At 30.7% G+C, this 24,122-nt stretch overlaps 1 protein-coding gene across 3 annotated transcripts in view; it reads left to right on the forward strand.

Annotated features, from left to right (window-relative positions):
- The window catches only part of hth (Meis homeobox homothorax), a 157,638-nt gene that overhangs the window by 85,962 nt on the left and 47,554 nt on the right, over positions 1–24,122 (forward strand). For all 3 annotated transcript variants that reach the window (XM_080172554.1, XM_080172555.1, XM_080172553.1), the window contains 2 exons: positions 6,073–6,123; positions 16,996–17,181. In XM_080172554.1, coding sequence (XP_080028680.1) covers positions 6,073–6,123; positions 16,996–17,181 — 237 coding nt within the window. The remainder of the gene's footprint in view (positions 1–6,072; positions 6,124–16,995; positions 17,182–24,122) is intronic.

Below are 24,122 nucleotides of genomic sequence, written 5' to 3' on the forward strand. Positions count from 1 at the left end.
TAGATAAAAATCGTTGTTATAAGGTCATAAACATAAACGTATTAATTACCGGGGGTTGGAAAACAACAACAAACGGCCGACCGGAAAATATTTATGAAATGGGAGCATGTTTGACTTAGCTATCTTTACATCTAACATTTCCCTTTAGAAGAAATCTGAAGGATTTTTAATACAGCAAACTTTAAAAAATAGCAAAAAAATTTTAGATTGGGGTCCTTTATTAATTTGCCATTAACTTTTCTGTTAGACAGTTTACTTAAACTGATTTTCTTTTATGATTAATTTAGAATAATTGGCCTGGGTTTGAATCCTAGCAGTCTAGCAGGGACACTGTGTAGTTTGTGTACCCATAATCTTTGCTTTCAATCTACAGAACAAAATCCTCACTTCCTGTATATCTTCCAGGGCTTTAGGGGTTAGTGTATCATTTAACTACAATTTGAAATATAAAATCCTGTATTTTTTTTTTACAGAATTGTCTTTCAAAAATAAAAAATGGACCGATATCTTTAATAAAAGCTAGAGTGACCTAACCTTTACCCCTGCGGGGATAGGATAGTAAAAGCCCTTAACATATCCCTTTACATTCTTTATAACTAAACAAATATTATCTAACAGTAATATGCTATTGATATATATCCATTACATTAATTTAGCGGATTTTTTACATGGCTCTTATGATCTTTTCTAGTTCTTTTATTTTTAAAACACCTTTTGATGATAAATAACATAATACAATAGCTTAAATATGACTTTTTGTAACATTTATAAGGATTAATATATGATATCGATCTATAATTTTTCATGAAAATTGCACTGAATACAACTTATATGCAGAATGTTTAATTTGTCAAATGTTAATAATTTATTATAAAAAGTTTTTAGCAGAAAAAGCATAAAACAAAAATATTTGGTTAAGCAATTTAATGTTGTAAAAAGGTCGATTTTTTGTGTAATTAGAAATTAAGTATGTCCATTTCATGCCCTTGAAAAAAATGAACAAAACTGAAAGCCATTTATTATGTTTGAATTGCAGAAAATCATTAATTTTGACACAAATTATGGCGTGGCAGAAAATTGGGTATCCCCTCTGTAATAATAATTACTATTATTACTATGAACAACTGTGTTATTCCAAGTTATAGAAATAGAATTGACCATGAATTGATAAATAATATTTTAAAGCAAAAAATACATTGTATTGAAAAAAAGTAAGTTGTTTATAACAATTAAGAAGCAAGCATTGTTTTTTTTTTCATGCGGTTACAACATAATAATATAACCTAAAGAGGAAGAGAGAAAGAAATAAAATACTTCATTTTTGACAGCTAGAATGCATCATAAAACGGCTAGGGAAAGCCTTTCTCTCTCTCGTAGGTTGGGTGAGGAGGGTTGTTTGGCTGTGAGGGTGTTTCTTTGTTTCGAAGAAATTTGTATTTCAGCAAAACTATTAAGATTTAGAGGAAAACATTTTTCTATAAATTAGGACATTTTTTAGCAGATTTTTGGTAGATTTTTTATAAAATTTAATTGGTAGATTTTTTTTAAATTTTTTTGGCGGATTCTTTTTGGTAATTTTGTGTTGACACCTGCTGTCAAAAGATCCTAAATCCATTAATCAAACTGCACTAGACTTCTAGACTTCTCTGCTTCTATCTGTATAATATTGTATCTATCTATCCCCTAGGATCTATTAATCTATCTATCTATCTGACAGCCTAGAAATCAGCACAATAGTTCTAACCAGACCTTCAAAATTGATGATAAATTGATATTTAATATTTCAGAAAGGCAGTTAGCAAACTCATAATTTTACAATAACTTCTTCCCACCCCCGCTATTTCATCAAGTAGCTTCTTTTATTTTCTACTTTTTTTGTGCATATTCCCGTTATTCTTATTAGAATAGCATAATAAATACAGTAATCATAAAAAGGAAGAGAAAGTGTTAGTTCAAGATTGTTAAAATTTGGTTGCGTTTAATTTCTTTAGGTTTTAATACTTTTATTTGCATTTTTGGAAGGGGGAGGGGAGGTTGCCTTTTTTTTATGGATTTGTTTTGTATTTTTGAGGAGCATTTTTGTGTGTGGCTATTTTCATTTTTTCGCGGATTTTCTGTTGCACCAATGAGGATGGATTTGACAGTTTACATGATAAATCCTCTCTTGACCTTGGCAGTGCTGTTAGTAGTTCTTTTTTTCAGTCATACAACTGTCAACTGGGGGGGTTTCCCCATCCACACACACACGCACGCACACAATTTTACACTAAAACTTCCTAAAGGTGTAAAAAAAAGCCCGCAGGGGGCAGCAACAATTGGTCATCAAACGATGACAGCATTTCCTACATTTTTATTACAGCTCAATCAAAACCTACATTGTTCAAGACACAACAAAACTTTTAGTCAATAAAAAAAAACTACCCTGTTTGACGTGGAAACTTTGTGTTGACATTTAATTACAATGTTTATTGTTGACATAATGGCCTTTGATGTAAAAGGGTAATGTGTGACCTAATATTAACATGTTTTACATTTGATTTTCTGCGAAATTATTACTCAACATTAAAAGTTAATGAGCGCACCTAAGTTTAACTGGGGAGTTACTTAATAGTAGCAGGTCTAGGTGGGCTAATAACTGGATTTAGTGCAGAGCACGGTATCATTATGTTGTTTCATACATAATATTTCCTCAAATCTGGGACAAAATTCCTAGAAATGTCTTGTTTCTTTTAAACAGGGCTGTCAACCTATTTTATTTCAAAAATCAAAATAGTTATTAATGATGAAAATCGAGAATAAATTTAAATTCGTCCCCAATGATGATGAATAAAATTACCTTTTCTATAGATTGAATTTATTAGTAAATTGGAACCAACCAATCATATTTTAAAGTTTCCAAAGTTTTGAGCAAATGAAAAGTTAACTTGGTTATTAAACTTTGGTTACTAGTGTAATTTACAGATCAATGTCCCCTCCCTCCATGAGTTTAAAGATTTTTCATCCTGAATTATTGAAAAAAGTAGTAAAATAAATGTTGAAGTTGGCACCCCTATCAAGCGCAACAGCCCAGCAATGCCGCGGGATTTTCTTGTTGAGTTTCTAGAAACCGATTATTGAATTATGAAAATGAATAGTCAGCAGTCATGCAATCATCTTTTTGTCTCTTCATTCACATCTTTCCATTCAATTAGTTCTCAAGTCTCTATCATTTAGTAATTTCATGAGAAAAAGCATAATAGCACAAGAAAGAAAGAAAAAGGGAGATTTAATTTGGCGAGGGGAAGGAAATGAATTAAGTTCATTATGAATTTAAAGATTCATCATTTTAATTTGAGAGTAGTCGGTGAGACAGGCCCTGAAGGGGGGTAATTAGTAATCTAATTAGCTTATCCAATGCTTATATATATTGCTTTTTAAAGAAATAAAATTTTGTTAAAATAGTTCTGAACAAATTTTATTGATCCATAATAAAATTAATTTATGTGAGCAATTTTGTGGCCGCTGTGGGCTGTGGTTTCATTAGCTTAATATGTGACAACCCATCCAAACCACATTCAAATTTGATGATGGTATGGGAGAGGGGGGGGGGGGTTAATTTTAAGTTTGCATTTCTATTATTCATTTGTTTGATTTTGAAACCTCTTTGATGCTGAAAAAATGTTTAATAGGACAACAATGAAAAAAGGATTTTGTTTTATGTGGGGAGTTTGGGTACTCTTTAAGGGGGCTGGGGGGGATTTTAATGAATTTTATTCACTGTGTATTTTGGGGGCAGATTATCAGCTAATCAAACAATTTTCAACCAAAAATCTGTTAACAACACACATAAACCCCCCACTCCCCCCTTTCTTTTTTATTCCAGTTAATCTGCTTTAATGTGTATTTATACCATATATTATGCAAAATAGCTAATGAATATTTATACATAAAAAACAAATAGATTTAGATTAACATTTAAATGATCAAACGACTACGAATTTTCTCCAAAAATAATTTCTTTTTTTTGGTAGATTTTGTGTGTGTGTGTGACCAAAAAGGGGTGTGGCACACAACTGTCTTTGTGATTTGAATAGGCTTGAAAAGTAGAGGGCGTTTTGCCATGGCTAGGGAAGGTGAATAATGCCCCCTTTTGTAGCTTGCTAAACATAGAGAAAGAACCCTTTTTTTCAGACGCCCCCTCCCCTTTTTTCAGAAAATTTTTATCTCACATATACATGTTATGGCAAAGAGGTTACATACCCATATAGAATACTTAACTAACATTTCTTTACAGGGTGTTTCAAAAGTTTGTATATGCATTTTTAAAAGTTTTCAGGGAGCTAATCAAGTTTATGACCTGACCATTTATTATAACTATGATGTTTGTGTGTGTGTGTGTGTGTGTTTGTATATATAAGGCACTTTGTGTGAGTCTAAAAATTTTTATTATACCCATAAAATAGGCCATCATAGCCCTGTGATTGAACACGATACAATCATTTAAATATGTTCATGCAAATCTACAAAATATAGTAGCTTCTGAATTATTCCTTATCATTAAAGGAATCTACACATATAATTTGAGATTCGTATTAAAATTTTTGTCAACACCCTGTATCATTTTCATACCCATAGCTTTTCCCCCCATTCCAGTATATTTTCCCGACCCATCACTCTTACTCAAATTTCTATCTCCCGACGACCCCTAAGAATCTTCATGTTGTATAAGGAAGGGATTGGGAAATGGCTGTGAAATTAATCCACAGTCCTTTCTTCTTAATATTGTCAGCTATCAAAAACAAAATGTAAAATGGGTGAGGTATGTTTAAGTAGCGTTACAGACCAACAGACAGACAGACATTAAATAAGCCCTGCTACTTTAAAAGCATAGGTAGATACCTACAAATAAAAGCATACAAACATTTTATCCCCGGATATAAAAATGTGTTGGAACAAGATGTTTAATGTTATATGAAGATTATACAACCTCTTTTTATTAACCAGCTTTACAATCTGTAAAAAGACCTCGGAACATAAGTAGATACATATGATCTGAGAGATTTCGTATTTCATAATCAAAATTTTATTTTCTACTAATACATGCCTTTTAGGTTTATGGCATTTTCAAGTAGCGCAGCTACTCTTAAACTCCCCCCCCCCCCAACCTACTATCTTGTTTAATGATATTCTAAATATGTAATAAAGATTTCTAAAAATGATAAAATTTTGTTTTTGCTACGCTACTTATGGATATGATGACATAATTCGGCATGAAATTTTACAGTTCTATACATTTATGTTGCATATTCGTTATGTCATATTTAATGCATTTAGAGCCATGTTTGTTGTTCTTTTACACTCTTATAAAAACACAATATAAAACAGATAAAAAAGATTTTGTTTTAATATATTTTGAAACGATTTAAAGAGCGCAGCTACTCTTTAGTTGTTATTTCTGCGCTACTTATGGCTTTATTTGTCCTTGATGTTAAAGTTAATTTTGTGGTAAAATTTAACCCCCCCAAATTTCTTGTCCCATATGGTAAAAGTTTCAAATTTCAAGCCCCTTGGGGACTCAAAGATCCCTCCGTTTCTTAAAATGCATTCACTTTATCATAACCCCATTTAGGAGTAAATATTTAATATTATATTACTGTAGGTTAAAAAGAACACAAAAATTTGTGTGTCTCGCCCATCTAACAGTTTTTAAGTCCCTTGACTCGAAATAATGAGCATCGCGTTAAATTCGGAGAAAGGGACACGTCAACTGACGACAACTTAACTTTACTGCCAGCAAAATAGTATTTAAATATTTATTTACTGAAATATAAAGTAGCATGTTGTATACTAATTATAGTCAACTATAAGATGTTATCAGAGGTATTCAAATGTAAAATCTACCTAAAACACAAATTGATAAAAATCAGCCAAAAAATAATCAATAAAATCTACATATTATATCCGTCCATCTGTCTAAATAAACGTGTTAATTCTTTGTTAAATAATATGCCAAATATTTATTAGTTTTTAATAGATTTTTAAAGAATAATTGGAAAATTTTTGTATGATTTTAATTATTTTCTTTTATTTTAGATGGTGCAAGCTATTCAAGTTTTAAGATTTCATCTCTTGGAGTTAGAAAAGGTAAAAAGTTTTTTTTTTATAATTTTAGAATCACAGACAGACCTATTTATTTCAACTTTTTCATTGGAAAAAAGTAAGAATATGTGTTTAAGAATTTCCAATTTAAGCTTGTTAACGATGCTATGCAGTTTTTTGCCCAATTAACTACGAATGCTTCACGTCTTTTACCCCCCTCTCCCCTCCCTCTATACTTTTTTTCTGCAAATTCTCGAGGGGGAAGGGGGGTTGGATTGTTTTGCATGGAAAGTTTTTTAGCAAATTTTGGGCAATTGTATTACCCTGTATGGACAATTAATGGACTATAATGAAGCCGGGCATAAAAGGTATCCAGCATTTTAAATTAAATAACATTTTTGCAGTGTTTTTAGTGAGATATATCTTTGTTAATGCATTATACCTTTTATGCTTGCAAAAAATTTGCATACAACATAAAACTGTAATTGTCTAGTGAAAATGTGTGTGTCTGTTTGTCTGTTTAAAGGCTAAACGGCCGAACACCTTTATAGTCATGAATACTTTTTAAGGCTGTCTTTTTAACTAACACACAAACTTACACTGAAAATACACACACACAGTGTGTGTGTGTGAAAGCTTAAATGTCATCAGATGTATTTGTAGCAGAAAAAAGAATAGAAAGAGATAACAAGAACTTTTAAAAGTGAAAATTTTCAGAAAAGGCACATCACACTGCTCTAAAAGTGCATTACCTCTCAGTGATCTTAAGGGATAAGACAATGGATGATAAATTTATGTACATATCCAATGATTATAAACAAAATTGCACCTCCTTTGGTTATTATTACTGTTGACACTAGTAGTTTAAACAAACCTGTTAAGATTGAATATTAAGTACCCAAAATTGTTAACCCCTCGAATCAGAGAACTTTGGGCACTAGTATAACTTACAGTCCAATGTCCCCTCTCACCCTGGTTTGTCTATTTCTCTCTCTCTCTCTCTCTTTATCTTCCCATTTACTCTACTTGACATTTTGCAAATTAAGCCGTTGTTGTTTTCAGAGAAGCGAAGCTTTTCTTATAACTTGTCATATTCTTGCTAAAGTCTGTATGTCCCATAGAATGACCGTCATTTACATTTCGAAGAGAAAATTGCAGTTTTTTTGTTGTGTAATATTAAACAAAACACATTTTATAGCCTTTTTGCATTAACTTTAGCAATGAAAATGATTGTTCCAGTTGGCTTTTCAGTGCTAAATTGTGCAAAATTGAAACTCTCTCAGAGAGACAGAGAGAGAGAGAGAGAGAGAGAGAGACAGAAAGATCAAATTGCTTAATTTTCATTATCTCACATCTCCCATGGATGGAAGGGTTTGGTCATTGTGAATTAAATAAGTGTTTTAGATATATTGGACATTTTATATTCAAATCTTAGTTATCAATCTTTCTACAGTTTGGGATTTAAGGTTTTTCTTGAATAACCCATCCCCAGCGTCCCTGAATAGCCAAGGTGTCCCTGTGATCTTTATCTTTCCCACTTTCTTTGTAAATTCATTACAATTAAACAATTACACTTTTTGCTTGCCTGTAAAAATATTTTTAATTCTGTTAAACAAATAGGATGGTGTCTGTGATCTAATAATTCATGGATTAGGGATTGGCCAATGAAAGATTTATTAAGGTTTCTCATAATGTAAATAAAAAACAGAATCGAGGGATCTAAATGAATAAGACAATGGCCTATTAAATGGATGTACGATACCAATGATGATACATACAATTACTCTTTCTGGAGGTTAAAAATAAGTGGTTGAAACGTTTGAACACTCAACTTAATGAACCAACTAATAAAAAATTCAATGAATAAGAAAACGTTTTTGTAGGACTTAAGGGACTAGTGTAATGAACAGCCTTTTGTCCCCGCTCTCTTTGAACAGAATAACTAGCAAAAACTAATTTATCCTCCAATGTCATAAACCTATTTCCCAATCTATTAAATCTTTCATTGTCCCATCCCTTTATCCTTTTTCTAAACTCTTTTTATTCATCTAAAAGAAGTTTGTTGGCCCTTTAAAACTATTCCTAGACAAAATAGTTAGACAATTAAAATAGAACAATAAAATTTATGCATATTTTTCATTTTTGTTTTTGTACATTAAATTTGCTAGTTATTTAATCTAATGCATTATTTCTCTGCTACTTATTATCCTTGTTTTATATATTTGTTATAAAAGTTTAAAAGATATTCCTTATTACATTGCTAAAACCAAAATCATGTAGTTACTAATAGAAACATTTCCCCCCTCTTTATATATTATTACAAATTTTCCCTCTGTTATTTCCTCTCTTCCTATTATTCCCCCCCCCCCCCCCATCATATGCCCGCTCCTCCACCAATGCATCCACCCCTGTGTCAAAACCAGAGTCTGTTTTTGATATAGTTTTAAGTTTATGGTTGGGGGTATAGTGGTTACTCTTACTACGGCATGGCAATCAAAACGCATAAAATTAATGTTTTTTAGACTTAAACATGGCAATTCTAAGTGCGTTTTCTTAGTTTATACCCCTAATTTTTCACAAATAAAAATATTTTTAACATTAGACAAGAATTTGATTAACCTATATAGCATCAAATAACTTATAAATACAAATATTTTTGTATTTTTTATGGATTATGCTGTTTTAAAACCACAACCCTAGCAGTTATAATAAACCTACATGTACAAATTTTGTTGGGTTACTTTTGACTAGTCCAAACTTAGTCCAGAAATTTTGAAACAAATATCACCAAAAGTTTCGCCTTTGATCTTACCAAAACTTTATAGAAAGATTATTATCTCATTATATATACCCCTTTAATTTCAAAACTTTAATGCAGACTCTAAACTTTGTCAAAAGTTAATATAAAAGAATATTTTTTATGTCTATAATTATCTAAAAACTGATAATTGCAATTTTTCATGATTTTTGGTTTATTGGAAAAAAGATATCTTTGGATATTTTTTACTAAATACAGTTTGTCATGTTAGAAACGGATTAATCCTTTATGCTTTGACATGTAATCAACCTTAATCCTTTACATTCTAGGATTAGGGGATTGGGATTCAAAATAGAATTATTTCAGCAAAATTGGTTGATTTTTTAAATCTTATTTTGCGGATTTTTTTTCTTTGAAATGAACGATTTTTTGTTTAAATATTGCAACACCTATTACTGAAAGAAAATGTTAACATATAATGAAATGATACTAATTACTAGGAACAAGGGAAATGAGATTTTTTTCTTGAAAAACATAATTAAACTGCATTTAAAAACAGGGGCCTTGAGTGGATTACTGTAAAAAAACAATTTTTCTCTTTTTTTTATATATATACATAATATAAGATTTGTCTATAAGGTCTCATTTTATAATTAGGACTTTTAGATCTTTAAAAGTTATGAGATAAATAGCCACACAAGTAAACTAGTAGCAACTCATAATCCAATCTCTTTAATTATTCGTTTCCTTTTATTTTTTTGCTCGCATTTCATCAGCTATTATTTCATGTGGAAAAAAACTTGAAATTATATGAAGTTTTAAGCAAATTTAAAAGTTGATTTTCATTACATTAATTTTCAAATTAAATCACGGTGTTAAGTACAAGTTTTTAAAAGTTTGGAACAAATTTAAAAAGGTAGGGAAAGGTGAGGGGTTTGAAATAACAGAACAGTAGTATATTTATCATAGAAAAAGACATACGTATAAAATTAAAAAAATTATCCCTATATCAAATTAAGATAAGTGATGGAAAAGTTTAAACACTGCCAGTTTGTATCAAACAAATAAGATTTTTAAAATTTTTAGGTTAACGTTTTAGAGAGTGAGCTTATGAAACTTTGGGTACAAGTATACATAATTTACAGTCCAATAACACCTTCCTGTCTGATTTTAAAAATCTGAATTTCCCCAAATGTTCCTTTTTCCTCTGAAAATGTATATTTATACTTTTGTATGTTTGTTCTAATTTAAATTCCAATGAATTCTGGGGATACCAACGAAAATTGTTTTCAAATTACTTTTAAACTTTTATGTAGTCCCCCCTAGTTTCAACCCCCCCCCCCCCTTACATGAGGTTGTGTTGGCAATTCAACATAAATATTAGGTTTAAATCTTTGAATTTTTATCTGATGCTTATTTATAAAATGCCCTTTAACTGAATATTCTCAAAAAAACAGTTTTTAAGCCTTTTAAATAATTTAATTAAAAACAAGCAGTTTTGCGAGAACCCCCTTTTGTAGGTACCTTTTTTATGCTTAAAAAAAGCTTAACTTCAATTTAAAACTATGCATTTTTTTATTCAAAATTATATCATTTAAACTACTTTTTTGAAAAGAAAATTTTATGTTTTTAAATTTAGTAGTTTTAAATTCACATTTTCCCTACATCTAATTTATTCCATCCCTGTTCTTTTAGCTGTCTTTTAGCAAAGACTCTGGCTAAGACGCTTTTAGAATTTTAATTGGGACAAAAAAGGTGTAAATAGTAAAATGATTTCGTTTTTTTTTCTCTATCCCCTCCAAAAAAGGTAAGGTACACATGTAGGTAGATAACTTTTTAAAAAGAATTTGTCTTATATTCAGATTTTTTGCCCCTGAATTTCGACATTTAATTAAAATCTGATGTACATGTCCTGAAAGATCCCTAGAACTCCAATGGAAAGGAATTAAAATATGATGAAAAATAATAAGAAAAAATGCATCAAATAACCTTTCATCGATCGATTGCATTTTATTAGCAGAAAAAAATCAACTTCCCTTCTTTTTTACCCTTTCCAATAAGTCGTCATATTGAAATTTGATATCCTTTCGGTTAATTTTTTTATTCAACTAAAACATGCAAGTATTTTTCTAAAATATGATGCTAAATAGTTTTAAAAGAAGGTTTAATTAACATGCATGTCGAAATATCTCCCAAAAATCGGCAGATAATTTCGCATCATCGATAAAATACGCGATATCTAGAGCTATCTATCCTTCTATCTACGCCTGGCTATCTTGCTATCTGTCTATCTGCAAGGGTAGATAAAGATTGCATGTTCTCAGCTGAAACTTGTGCCCATAGTATCAGAGATGATAAGAAACAAATTAGTGAGAATTTGATTTTAAAAACCATCTCATAAAACAGCCAATTTTTATAAGGCTCCGTCCGAACGTCAGTAATCAAAGAAAAATTAACAATCCTACTTGATTATTGATGGAATTTAACAATTTATATACTTAATGCTTAAACTAATACAATAAAACCTTTGGTAATATGTTATTTTGTTTTTTGGCAAATTGCTATCAGAACACATTAGCAGGTTTTAAGGGTATACAATTTTCATGATTTTAGCTTTAGATATGAACCAATTAAAAAGTAGCAAACGTAGTTGGAATTGGGTTACCCTATCTTTTTAATCAAATATTTTTGGTGAAAATAATACTAATGACTTGTTCCTGCTATATCCATTTAAGAACAGGCCTTTTCTTGCTGAAAAACAGCACTTTTTGTCTAAATAATGCTCATTTTCTTATGACCTGTTTAATTATTGATAGTAAATATTGTTTCTAGTTTTGAATTGTAATTCCCATAGCTACACTACTTCTCCATTGGGATATAGAATAGTTAATTCACTTAAATCAAGGTGGGTTGCAGTTATGGTTACAAAACAGACGTTATTTTCCATGACCTACGGGTGGATGTACATTGTAAAGTAGCTTTGCTAGGTCATTGTATGATAACTTAACTGTAAATTTTTAAAAAAAATAAACTTTTGTAGAAGATTAATTTATCAACCAATGGAATAAAAATCCTTGGAGTAGATTTTAATATTTGATTTCTGGGAGATTTTAAATAATTAATGATTTTTCTCCCCTTTAACCCTCCCTTCCCTATAATCACTCCACCCCCCCCCCCCCCCACCCAGTTGAAGAAAAAGCATTTCTCTAAATTGGTCAAAATTGGAAGTTTGTATTATTCCCCCCCCTCCAACACCCACCTCCACTCCCTGGGGAGTTGAATGAGGTGTTTGATTCCCGGGGAAAAGTTAATGGGAGTAGGGTTCGAGTCCCCCCAAGGAATTCCCCCCCACCCCTTAAAATAGTAGTTTTATTGAATATTGTGTATTAGCTGTATCAATATTATTTCTTTCTAGAGAAATAGCGGCTGCGCCCTAGCCTATAGTGGCTAGGTGTTTGAAAGGGTAGAACCCCTCTTCCCAGAAAAATAGCCTGAAACCACCACTAAAATATTATAGCCTTTGAAGGTTCTCAAACATAGAGAACCCAATCTGTTCAGTGCTTAGTGATATCTTAAGGTACAGACAAAATAGGATAAATTCCTTTAACAAACTTTTACACTACAACTTTTTTCTAATGCATTATTTTGGGGCAAAATAAAAGATATCAATTTTAATTTGTAACTTTAAAGTAAAATGGAATTACATGGGGGAAATGGGAGGATTAAGTAAGCCCAGGAATTGGGGAAAGTGCCCCCCTCCCCCCATCTACCAAAAAGGTTTATCTTTTTTAACTGAAGGATTTTTATATGTTTTAGAAAATCTTTAGTTTTATTACTTAATTTTGAATTATTTTTCATTGACTTATCCCTGGTGGAGCTAGACTATCTTAAAAGTTAAACTAAAACATTAGTATATCCTATGTAAATCAATCTAGCAAATGGAATTTCTACTTTTAGAAAACTTTTAGATATAAAACTTTGGCATTATTCTAGAATTAGGTTTCTTTTCTTACTTTTTTACTCTCTCTCTATCTATCTCTCTTTCTTTCTCTTTTTTTGTGTGTCTCTCTCTTTTTCTCTCTCTCTCTCTTGTTAATCAGTTAAGTGCTATACACAAAGCTTTACTTTAAAATAAGTTGGGCTTGTGGCGATTTTTAAATGTTTTAGAAATTAAATTTTGGCTTATATGTAGACATAAATGCCTCTATCCTTAAACAATTTTCTCTAAAAGCAACATACAGAAGTTTGATCTTACATATATACTTAAGTAGCTTTGCTACTAAAAAATTGTTTTAAAACAAAACAAAAAACCGTTGCAACCTAACAAAAAGTGCCTAAAACTAATGTAATGCTAAACTTTTTAACAAAATGGATTCCGCCGAATTTTGTTCGCCATTTTGTCGCAGTGGACTTTTTTTTGCAATGATTATAGTCGGTTAAAAAGGACACTACAATTTTTATTTTGCGAATAAAACTTTTAGCATTTTATATAAAACGTATTGGCTACCCACCATTCCTTTAATGTATAATCAGCAATTCTTTTCAATAATCCGCAAATTCAATTATTTTTTAATCTGCCAAAAAACGAGGAAAATACATTCTCTTTAAGCTTGACCATTTTGTTTGTTAATGCAGATTTTTGCTTTGCCATTTTTATCCATAATTGCAAATTTTATAATGAAATCAAGAAAGTTATTTTTATAATAGGTATTGTTGTTTTTTAACTCATCGTTATTAACATTTTAATCAGTTTAAAACCATTATTTATGGTATAGTTCAATAAAATATATGACATTAAAATTTATTAGACTTTTTGTAGATTGCTCAGAAATAAATTTTTCCAACTAAAAGTTTTAAAATACAATATTTATATTTTTTTTGTTGATATCAATTGCATCATGCTATTGTTGATGTCTGGTGAAAAATGTGAAAAAAATTGAGGGGCAAAACTTCTTTCTTTGAAATAAAAGGAAGTCTAGAATTCTTTTGTCAATTACGCGTTACACAAAGCGACAAAACTCAAACAAGGCTCCGTTTTTACTCCTCCAAATAATTACTATAATTTTTATAAATGTTTTCAATTCATAGTTTGATATATTAACACAAAAAATACGAGTAAAATATGCCGTGTTTATATTGGAATTACAAATTATGTCTTTTAATTTAAATGATTATTTAGAATCTAACTTTTTATTGCAAAAATAATTCTAATTTAAAATTTTTTGAAGAATCTGGGACTTTAAAACAACCACTTCAAGTAAATTACAATTTCTTTTTGACTTTTTCTGTGTTAAACATTTTATTTTCTCTTAAAAAGAGCAAATATCCCAAGGGGCTTTTGGAGGGGGGGAATGTTTTTGATAAAATAAACATATGTATATCCGTGTTAATAGCAGATTTTTTATAACCATAGATGGCCGAAAAATTGTTACATAGGTTTAGATATAAATAACCAATTTTTTGACTATTGCTATTTGCTTTACCATTTCATGCTGATGTTGTTATCAATAAAGGTTGAAATATATGACATTGGTAGGTACTAAGGATAAAGGTTTCAGTCCCTCTAAACAAATCTTATTTGTATTTAAATACCTGTTGTTAGGTTTATTCAAAGACCTTATCAGCTCCATCCAACCGAACTTAAGCCCTTTAACCCCCCCCCCCCCCACACTCCCCTCAAAAACCAACTTCCTTTGGATTTTCCCCTGTAAAATAAACAGATTATTGAATGCTTTTGAATAAATTATCCTTGTCATTTAACTTTCTTGAATTTGACTTTTCTATGTTTATTATCTATCTATTTCTCACTTTTATCTATTTTCCTATCACTTCCTCTCTCCTTTCAATGTTTATAGATAATTATCCTCTCGCCCATAAACAACAACAAATCTATATGCGACTCTACATCCGGATTACATACAACTGGATAAAACCCCCGCCAAAAATAACCTCCAAATATATTTCCTTAAAGTTACATAAAAATAGTATTTTTTTAACCAATAATAAGTGCAATAATATACATTTATTCTTTATTTCCTCTTAAATCATTGGCTGTACCGTTCGTCTTCTTTTATTTTGACTTATTATTTTCTAAAAAAATTTGAGGATTTTTCTTTAGAGGACTTAGGCCAAGCCTACATCCTTTAGTACTACATATTACTATAAGGGCTTTCCCCTTTGCAAATCTATACATAGTAAGTCAGATAGAGGGATAGAACACTCCAAGATAAAACAAGTTTAGCATTTACTTTAAAATGCTAAAATAATAATGTAAAATTAAAACACTAAAATTAATGAAATAAAAATTCAAATATAATTACATTAGCCAAGCAAATTAAGTTCTTTAATTATAATTTAAAACATAATGCATAGCTTGAAAATAAGGCATTAACATAATTGTTTTGTTTTCATATTAAAAGCTCTGAAACAGTGACAAGTATGCTGAAAAATAAAAAAATAAGTGTATTGCTGTTCTTTAAGTATACTTAGGGAACTGTTATTTTTGACTGTTGGATTAGTTGGAGGCAATGTAAAATTTCATTGAATGACCTTTTTATCTTATTTTTTATGGATTACCATCCCTGGCAAAGAATGGCAAGCAGCCCTCATGTTCCAGCCGCCCTACTGCTGTGAATGTAATTTGTATAAAAACAGGGACATATGTCTATAAATAGCGCAGCTATTGCAACTAATAATAAATAGTTCATTCAATTTATTTTTAAATTTTGTCATTTTTGTGCTTTTTCCGGGTTTTTTATTGCAATTTATTTTATTTATTATACTTTTCTTTATGGGAGAACAATTTTTATACAAACTAGAAATGATTTAATTTTTCAATGAATTAAAATTTTTTAAAAATTGATGAGTAGCTGCGCTTATAACTTGATAAATAAAGGTGACAAAGCATTGAATAATAATAACATTAAGTAATATGACATAAATCCAATAATATTTTTTATGTGTACACATAAATTTTCCCTCGAGTGTTTAAGTGTGTGTTTGTGTGTCTATGTCAATATTTTAATATTTATAATTCATTAAAAAAACTACATACTAATATACACTACATAAATATGAATTTCATTGACAATAATTTATAAGAAAATTTAATTTACATACGGATGTTGTCATCCTTGTTATATTTCTGTAAGTTTGCTTATTTAAAATTTAGCACATATTTTGCACGTTATTTGGCGTTAGAATTAGGGCGGACGTAGGGATGGCTTGGAATTAAGGGATATGGAATTGTGCATTTTTGTATTTATTTATCGGGGTTATTTATGATGCAATCATTAATAACTTACCCCAATTTAATATATATTGGGGTTAAAAGATAAACAAAAGAATATTTTCTCATTCATTTAGCCCTGAAATTGTCCGCATGTCGTGAAGTGCTAATTAAGGTGATATTCTTGACAGAATTTATGCATTCATGTCCAGTTTTTTACTCTTACATCACTCCACTGCCCTCTAGCGGCAGGTCTTGTAATTATTTCTTCAAATTAATTTTGTCTGCGTTTAAGAAAAACTGATACGCTTATATTTCTTCTTTTAATTCATACCTTATGTTAGAATAATATTTTTTTGCTGTAGTTTTTTACATTTTTAAGGAGAAACTTAAAATATAGTCTTATGAACAGTTTTGATGATTAAAAATGATATAAGACACACTCTCTGCCTCAAGTGCGATTTAGATTAATTATCTATTTTTGCAAAAAAATTATTTTGCAACATTTTTGCTTATTTAGCCAAGTTATGGCCTGAAAGTTATTGAAACACGGCTGTCTTGTTAGTTTTTTAAAAGCCTCTACAAGTAGGATCGTTAATCAAACTGATTTATTGCTGATTTTCTGCTTAGTTTTGTATGTCCCATGGCGCTTTTTGTCGCACATTTCCATTTTCTCGCATTTTTATCACAACATACACACTCATTTATTTGCGCGGCATTCATTATCATGTATGTGCTGCGCGCGCGTCATAGTGTTGAAACAGCTGATTGACCATATGAAAAATGAATTCTAAACACTTTTTTATTTCATTTGATTAAATGATGTCTATAGATACATTGATAAATGTATTTATAGTTATTTATCAATACACTGTCTGTCTGTCTGTATGTTAGTCTGTAACTCCCAATTTTAACTTTTTTCTTATTTCAGGTTCATGAGCTTTGCGACAATTTCTGTCATCGATACATCTCCTGTCTGAAGGGCAAGATGCCCATCGACCTGGTCATTGACGAGCGGGAAGGTGGCAAGTCCGACCTTGGGGACACCAATAACAATGCAAACAGATCAACGGCCGACTCGACCTCACATACAGACGGTGCCAGTACGCCTGACATGGTAAGTTCAACATTATTTCTTTGCTGCAAAATTTTTCAAAAGTTTAATCTAAATAGTAATGAGCCATAATTTTGTTTATTTTTATTTCAAGCCTTTATTTCTTTTTTTTTGTATGTCTCATTAGCACGCCATTATTTTGGGGATTGAGGGGGGGGGGGGTGGGGCAGTGAGGGAAATGAGTTTCTAGCATATAAATAATATTTTGGCCCCAGGTTTGGATAATCTGACGTTAATGGCAAATTGCGATTCAACTGATAAGCCTGCTTGCTTTTTTTCTCTCTCAGGCATTGAGGTATTTAAAACCATAATAAGTGATTCATAGTTTGGAAAGATTGGGATTTTGAACACAAAAAAAATCTGCCATATATTCTGAAGATTGTCATTATTGAGGCAAAACTTATTGTTTCTTCTACATCTAACTGTTCAAAATCAAGCTGAAAATATGCAGTTTTTTTATCCATTCCTAACCCAAAATACATAAAAATGTCCTACCATTGGATTCCTGGACTTTTGGGGCCAGGGTTATGTATGCTTTTTTAGATTAATATTCTTAAAATGTGTTTTAAAAGGGGTTTGGGCCACCATCAATTTTATTATCTATTGATATTGAAATTTAAACATGGATTTATTCATTATTTGATAGCCAGGAATATAGCACATGAAAATAACTTTAAGATTTGATAACTACTTGATAAATTAGAGGCAAAAAAGGCATTGTTTGGACTGCATATTTCTTTGAAAATTAGATATATTTATCCCTCTGTTTTAAGAAGTAACTATTTAGAGATATATCATAGCGTTTTAAATTAAGATTAGTTTTGATAACAGAACTTAATTGACCAAAGATTCTTAAACATTAAATCAGAATAAAAGTAGCTTTTCAATTTTATCAATAACCTACCCCCAGGGGGTTGTAACCCTGCGGGGTTTTCCCTTTTTAAAATATGTAGGCTGAAAAAAGGGTTGCAATCTATTATAAATTCCCCCTTTTTAAGATGCTCTCTGTGGAAAAAAATGTTTAAAAGAAATGGTTCTTGTTTGTTTAAGATAAAAACTCAACTTTTTGATATGGGAAAACATTGTTCCACGGGATGAAGTGATATGTTTTGGAAATATATTTTATCCTATTATATGAAGTAGTAAGGTTTTTTTTCTCGGAAGCTTATTTAAAAAGAAGAAATACCTTTTTGGTTCAATTGGTAGTCTTTTTTTGCACATTTTATAAGTCCTTTTAGCCTGAGAAAGTAGAAATCAATCTTGACTAATGGATCTTACACTATTGTACATCCTTTATATATATTTAGTTTTACACTAGTAACAAAAAAAAACTTAAATGTAAAAAGAAAATATCTTATTTTATATTTAATATTTCTTAAGGTTAAGTGAAGGAAAGGGGGGGGGGCGAGATTATGTATTGTATGTAACGGCTGCAAATAATGGCCAAAATATGGTGCTTGCTCAAATTAACACTTCATACGCCCCCCCCCCCCCCCCCTGTTCCTAACTCCATATTTTGCCCTATTAAATACCATTTTATCTTATTTATACTGTCTTAAGAGCGCAGCTTCTTTATAATATATAATTTCTCATCCTTGTTATTTTGTAAAATATTTATTCAAATGGCAAAACAAAATAAAAGTTGATATTTATTTTCAACCTTAAATTTACCTTCAAACTTTTTTTTGCAAAAGCAAACTTTGTCATGATATTATAACATAAACATTTGATGTTATTTTCAAACTTTTTTTAGAAACTTTACGTCTTAACCCTTACAGATCGGGCCCCAATTCCCACCTTAATAGATCGGGGGGGGGGGGGGGGCTCAAAGAGCCCCCCCCCTCTATCTCGGCTCCTCGTACAGATAAAGACGTAAAATTTTTTTCTGGTGGTTCATGTGTATTTTTAGAGAAAATTACTTTTTCTAGTCATAGCAGTCAGACCGCTCCTTAGCCGCTTTTTAGCGGCCAGCCGCTAAATTTTAAAACAGCTGTAGAGCGGCCAATTTTGCAGCTAGGATGACCAAATTTTAGGACGAACTTTTATTTTTTATAACAAAAAAATTACTTTTTCTGATCATCGCCGAAAAACGGCAAATAACGGAAACCGCCGTTTTCGGCGGTTACGGCGGTAAAACGGCGGTTGGCGGCGCAAATTAATATTCTTATCTGTTTATTATTGCTCAAGGATTTACCAAAAAAAATTATAGGTCTCTAGCTGTAATATAAGCCACGATATTCATGTTATATGTCTGTAGTAAAAGCCGGACAAAAATCGGTCACAAAGTCGTTCAGAGAGCGGTCAAACGGTCATAACACCACTTTTCTCAGAAGGTCATTGACATCTAAGTATTCACCAAAAAAATTTTAGGTTTCTACCTTATACACAAAAGTCATAATGTAGAAATTAAGATTTATTTAGAATTTTTTCAAATTTTTTTTGCTACCCAACCGACTTTGACCGGACACCACGACCGACACAGACCAGATATCCTAATAAAATCAACTCTTGCCGACGTATAATTACTAAACTTAAAAAGTCATGAAGTCACAGCTCTCCATCTTACCTACAAAAAAAATGAGATTGAAAAAACTAGAGGGGGGGGCTCTTTGAGCCCCCCCCCCCGATCTGTAAGGGTTAACAAATACACACACACACACACACACACACACATACAGATAAATACAGAAAAATATTTAGTTTTGAAACAAATACTAAAATACATTTACAAATATTAGAAAAAAAAGAAATTTCCCCACTTTTTTTGTTTTCAATAAATACAGGGTGATTTATACTTTTAAAAAAAATCATTTAAAGAAATTTTAAGAAATTTTTGTGTATTGAGCCAAACCAATGAAAAGAACATAATTACCCCTGTTAGAAAGGATCACCCTGTTTAATTTAAGATATATGTGTGTACATATATCGAAATGACATTTTGAAAGATTTATCTGCAAAGTTCTATAACCACAAGAGATTACTATACTACAGCCATGGACTAAGAGATGGCACAATGGAAAATAAAATAATCTTTACCTCAACTTTTATCTTAAAATCAATCTTTGTTAGCATACCAACAGTTTTTCGACATGATTGTTACAATAAATTACTTGAAAACTTAATTCTTAACTTTTTTCTTTATATTCCTAACCCTTGTTACCCCTGCGGGGCAGTGCAAAACTTTAAGTACAATTCTAAAACTTTTAATACATTTATTTATCTTCATGTAAGGGTATGCACATAGGAGGAGGGATATAGTACCCATAGAAAACTATCGTTATTAAAAAATGATTTTTCTCTCCTATCCCCCCACCCCTCAAATGAAAAACACGAATATTTCGTGTTATCGAACAAGGTAGAGACATAATTTCGCTAATAGTCAATTACCATTTTATTATCCCAAGTCCATTGATAGTCAATTGACTTAAATTTTGCCCCCGGCCATACAATTTCGCCACATAGGTCTCTTCCCATCTCTCTTTTATTTAAATTGGATAGTTTAAGATTTAAATCTAAATTTAATAATCGAACTTTCAAATTTTTCAAAACACAGTTTTCTTCGAATTTTAGAATTTAGAGGATCGACTTCTCCATTTTAGGAAACTTCATATAAATTTCTGGATGGCTTGTTGCTAGAGGCGCATCCGCTAGTTGTACTATAAATATCATATATCAGTAAATTGCATCTTATCCTAATCTGAAACACATTAAACTTGATTTACAATTTAATTGGCTCCCAACTAAATACTAATGATACTTTTACAATTTAAATAATTATGCCTCGCATCGTTAAAGATATCAAAAGTCAACCTTAATTCACTCATTAAAATACGAGAACAATTTTGTTCATGAGTAGCGCATCTATATTCTATAAGCAGCTTAAAAATGTTTTATTAGTAAACTGCATAGATGTTATAATTTTATTATGCTTAAAATACAAATACTCTAAGGAATGAACGTCAGATGGACGTATAGACATATCGAGTAGCTTCGCTACTAAAACTTCTTTCTAATCACATAAAATCTAAATTAATCCACCAAAAAATCAAATTGCAATACTTTTAAAAAAGACGGATGAAAAAAAATTGGCGGTAAATTTTTTAGGGCAGTTGCCATTTTGAGATTGGGGGAGGGGGGGGGGGGATGTAAGTGGCTATACGCCCCACCTTCTTTTATTACTTGTGTGGGCGGGTTTTTAGCCAATTATACGTCAACCGTGGGTCAAATAAAATAGATCTGTACTTTAATCTGTACATGCATGTATGTACCTATATATTTTATTAGGATTTTATTTAATTTTTAAGAAAAATAAATGAAAATTCCCTTTTTCTGTATTTATGTATGTATATGTTAAGGTGATGAAAAGCAGTTTAAAATATTGAGGAATAGTTTAGGGGCCTTTTTGTTTATTTTAGCTAGATTTAAACCCACAGCTGTGGTGAGACTGAGGGGGGGGGGGGTGCCAAGGCTGTTTTTAGGCAGATATAGGGGATTTTTGTTTAAGGAAGGTGGGTGGGGGATTTTCAGGGATCTTAAGGGATAAGACATTATACCCCTAATTGTGAAAAACAATGTGACTCCTTCTGTAGATAAAAATTATTGGTGGAAAAGTTTGGATACTACTGGTTTCTTCAACCAATCCAGATAAAATTAAAGTTTTCAATTATTTATTATAAGAGAAAACATGTAATTAAAACTATGGGTACCAAGAGAATTTACAGTCCAATGTCCCCTCCCTCCCTGAGATTTCAGTGAATGCCTGTGGCTTCCACTAGTCATATAAACATATCTTGTGTTTTCTTTGAACGAATTCAGAACAAAATTAGCCCCGTCGGGATATTTTCTTTTGGGTTAAATTCACTTTTAGTCAAAATATTTTTAAACAAAATAAAATTAAACATGTATCTTTGCAGTTTGATTTTTTTCAAATCTAAAAGGTGAATTTTACTTTCTAATGTTACTTAAAAGTTTCTAAGTAATATTTAATACAAAAATAAAAGCTTTGTTTTTGTGTGTTTGTGTTTTTTGCATAAACATATATACACGGATTTCTTGGGGATTTAGCTGAAAATTTATACACATTTTATAGGATAAAACAATTTGTTTATTAAATGCCATTTTCTTAGGCGAGAATGGGAGAAAAGCTAGGTAGATTTAGCAGCCTTATAGCAGGCTTAGATTTGCATTTTCTAGGGGGGCGGCTGTACGTACATTTGCTGTATGTTCATATGTCTATAAATTTGTGCAGGCAGTGAGGGGACAATCGACTTTAAATTTTTCCTCCTATCCATCTCATGTGTTGACTCAAAAATTTGGGTACTTTAATATTAAATTTGGATTTGTTATTTTCAATAATTTCATCTACATAATGGGTAATTTTGTTTATTATCATTGAGGATGTATTTCAATTTCTCGTCCATTGTCTTATACCTTGAAATCCATGATATTTTGTGAAAATTAGAATTATCTCGGCTCCTATGTTTCTCTGTCTCAAGATTAGAGACCTAGTGCAAAAAAATAATTTAATCTAAATCTTAGGATAAGATATATGTACTGGGTCAAATATTTAAACACTGCACAGGATTTAAATTTACTGTAACTAAAAAGAATGCATTCGTGTGCTTTCAAAAAAAAGCGATTAAAATTTAAATAGGCATGTTAATTAGCAACTTCTGTTTCTTTGTAAATTGTACTGTACACACCTCTTAAGGATGTAAAAACAGCATTATTGGCTTGGTCGTTTTAGACAAATTTATATTTCTGATAATTTCAGACATCAATGGGTTAATTTTAAATCTTTATATATCTTAGTTTTAACAGATTTATTAATTATTTGTTTTGCGGATTAATTGGCATTAGCATAATAAAATACTACAATGTAATATCTAATGCAAAATTATATAAAAAAGTATAATTCAGTTCTAGGTTTTTTTTCTGAATATTATTACCATATATTTTCATATAATTAGCAAGAGCTAACCAGTCCTTTCATACACACACACACACACACACACACACACACACACACACACACACACACACACACACACACACACACATACATCTAGATAACATAAAACTTATATTTTTCTAATATTCAAAAGGAATTTTAAAGAATGTATAAAAAGAAAATTATTCAGAATTGATTTATTATCGTCCAAAACTTTTATATGATTGCCTTTACATGACCTAAATTGCATATATTTAAAATTATCTATCTATCCGATAATATTTATCTATCTATCCGATAATATTTATCTATCTATCCAACCAATGTTATCGGTGATTGTTATTCCATTAATTAAAATGTTTCCGCTAGCGGGGTGGTTCTACTTTCCCGCAAATATTTTTTTGCTTAAATGTGCTTATAACTATTATAACAAAAAATTTGATACAATATGCAGAAATAAATATTAATAATGATTATTTTTGACTTGCGGAAAGTTAAATGCACAAATATTTTACGGATTTTCCATACAAAAAGTAGATTTATATGATTTATTGGCTGTTTTGTGGGGGCCATGCCTTGACCATCTCCAAACCCAATTCAGAAAGATACCGCGTAAGATTTTCATTTAAGTTTAATATTATGTATTAGGATGGGATACAGGGATAGGTGATTGGAGGATAAATTTGAATTTTTTTTCCCAGGGAGGAAGGGTATATTGGGCTGTTTATACACAAGTCCTTAAAGTTTTCTTATTAGTTGGCTTAACAACTTTGCGGACTTTTATTGAATTTTGTATTCAAACGTTTAAACTAGTAGTTGTAATCTACAGAAGGGTTATTCTTGTGTATCATCATTGGGGATGTACATAAATTAATCACCAATTGTCTTATCCCTTTAGATCCCTGATTTTTCTCAAAATATTGTTGTCTAAAAAGCATATTTTGAATATAAATTATGATGATTAATTTATCAAACATTGTTCTTTCCCTATATT

The sequence above is a fragment of the Acartia tonsa genome, chromosome 9 (assembly GCF_053477335.1).
Source record: "Acartia tonsa isolate MP-2025a chromosome 9, ASM5347733v1, whole genome shotgun sequence".
Taxonomy (NCBI): Eukaryota; Metazoa; Arthropoda; class Copepoda; order Calanoida; family Acartiidae; genus Acartia; species Acartia tonsa.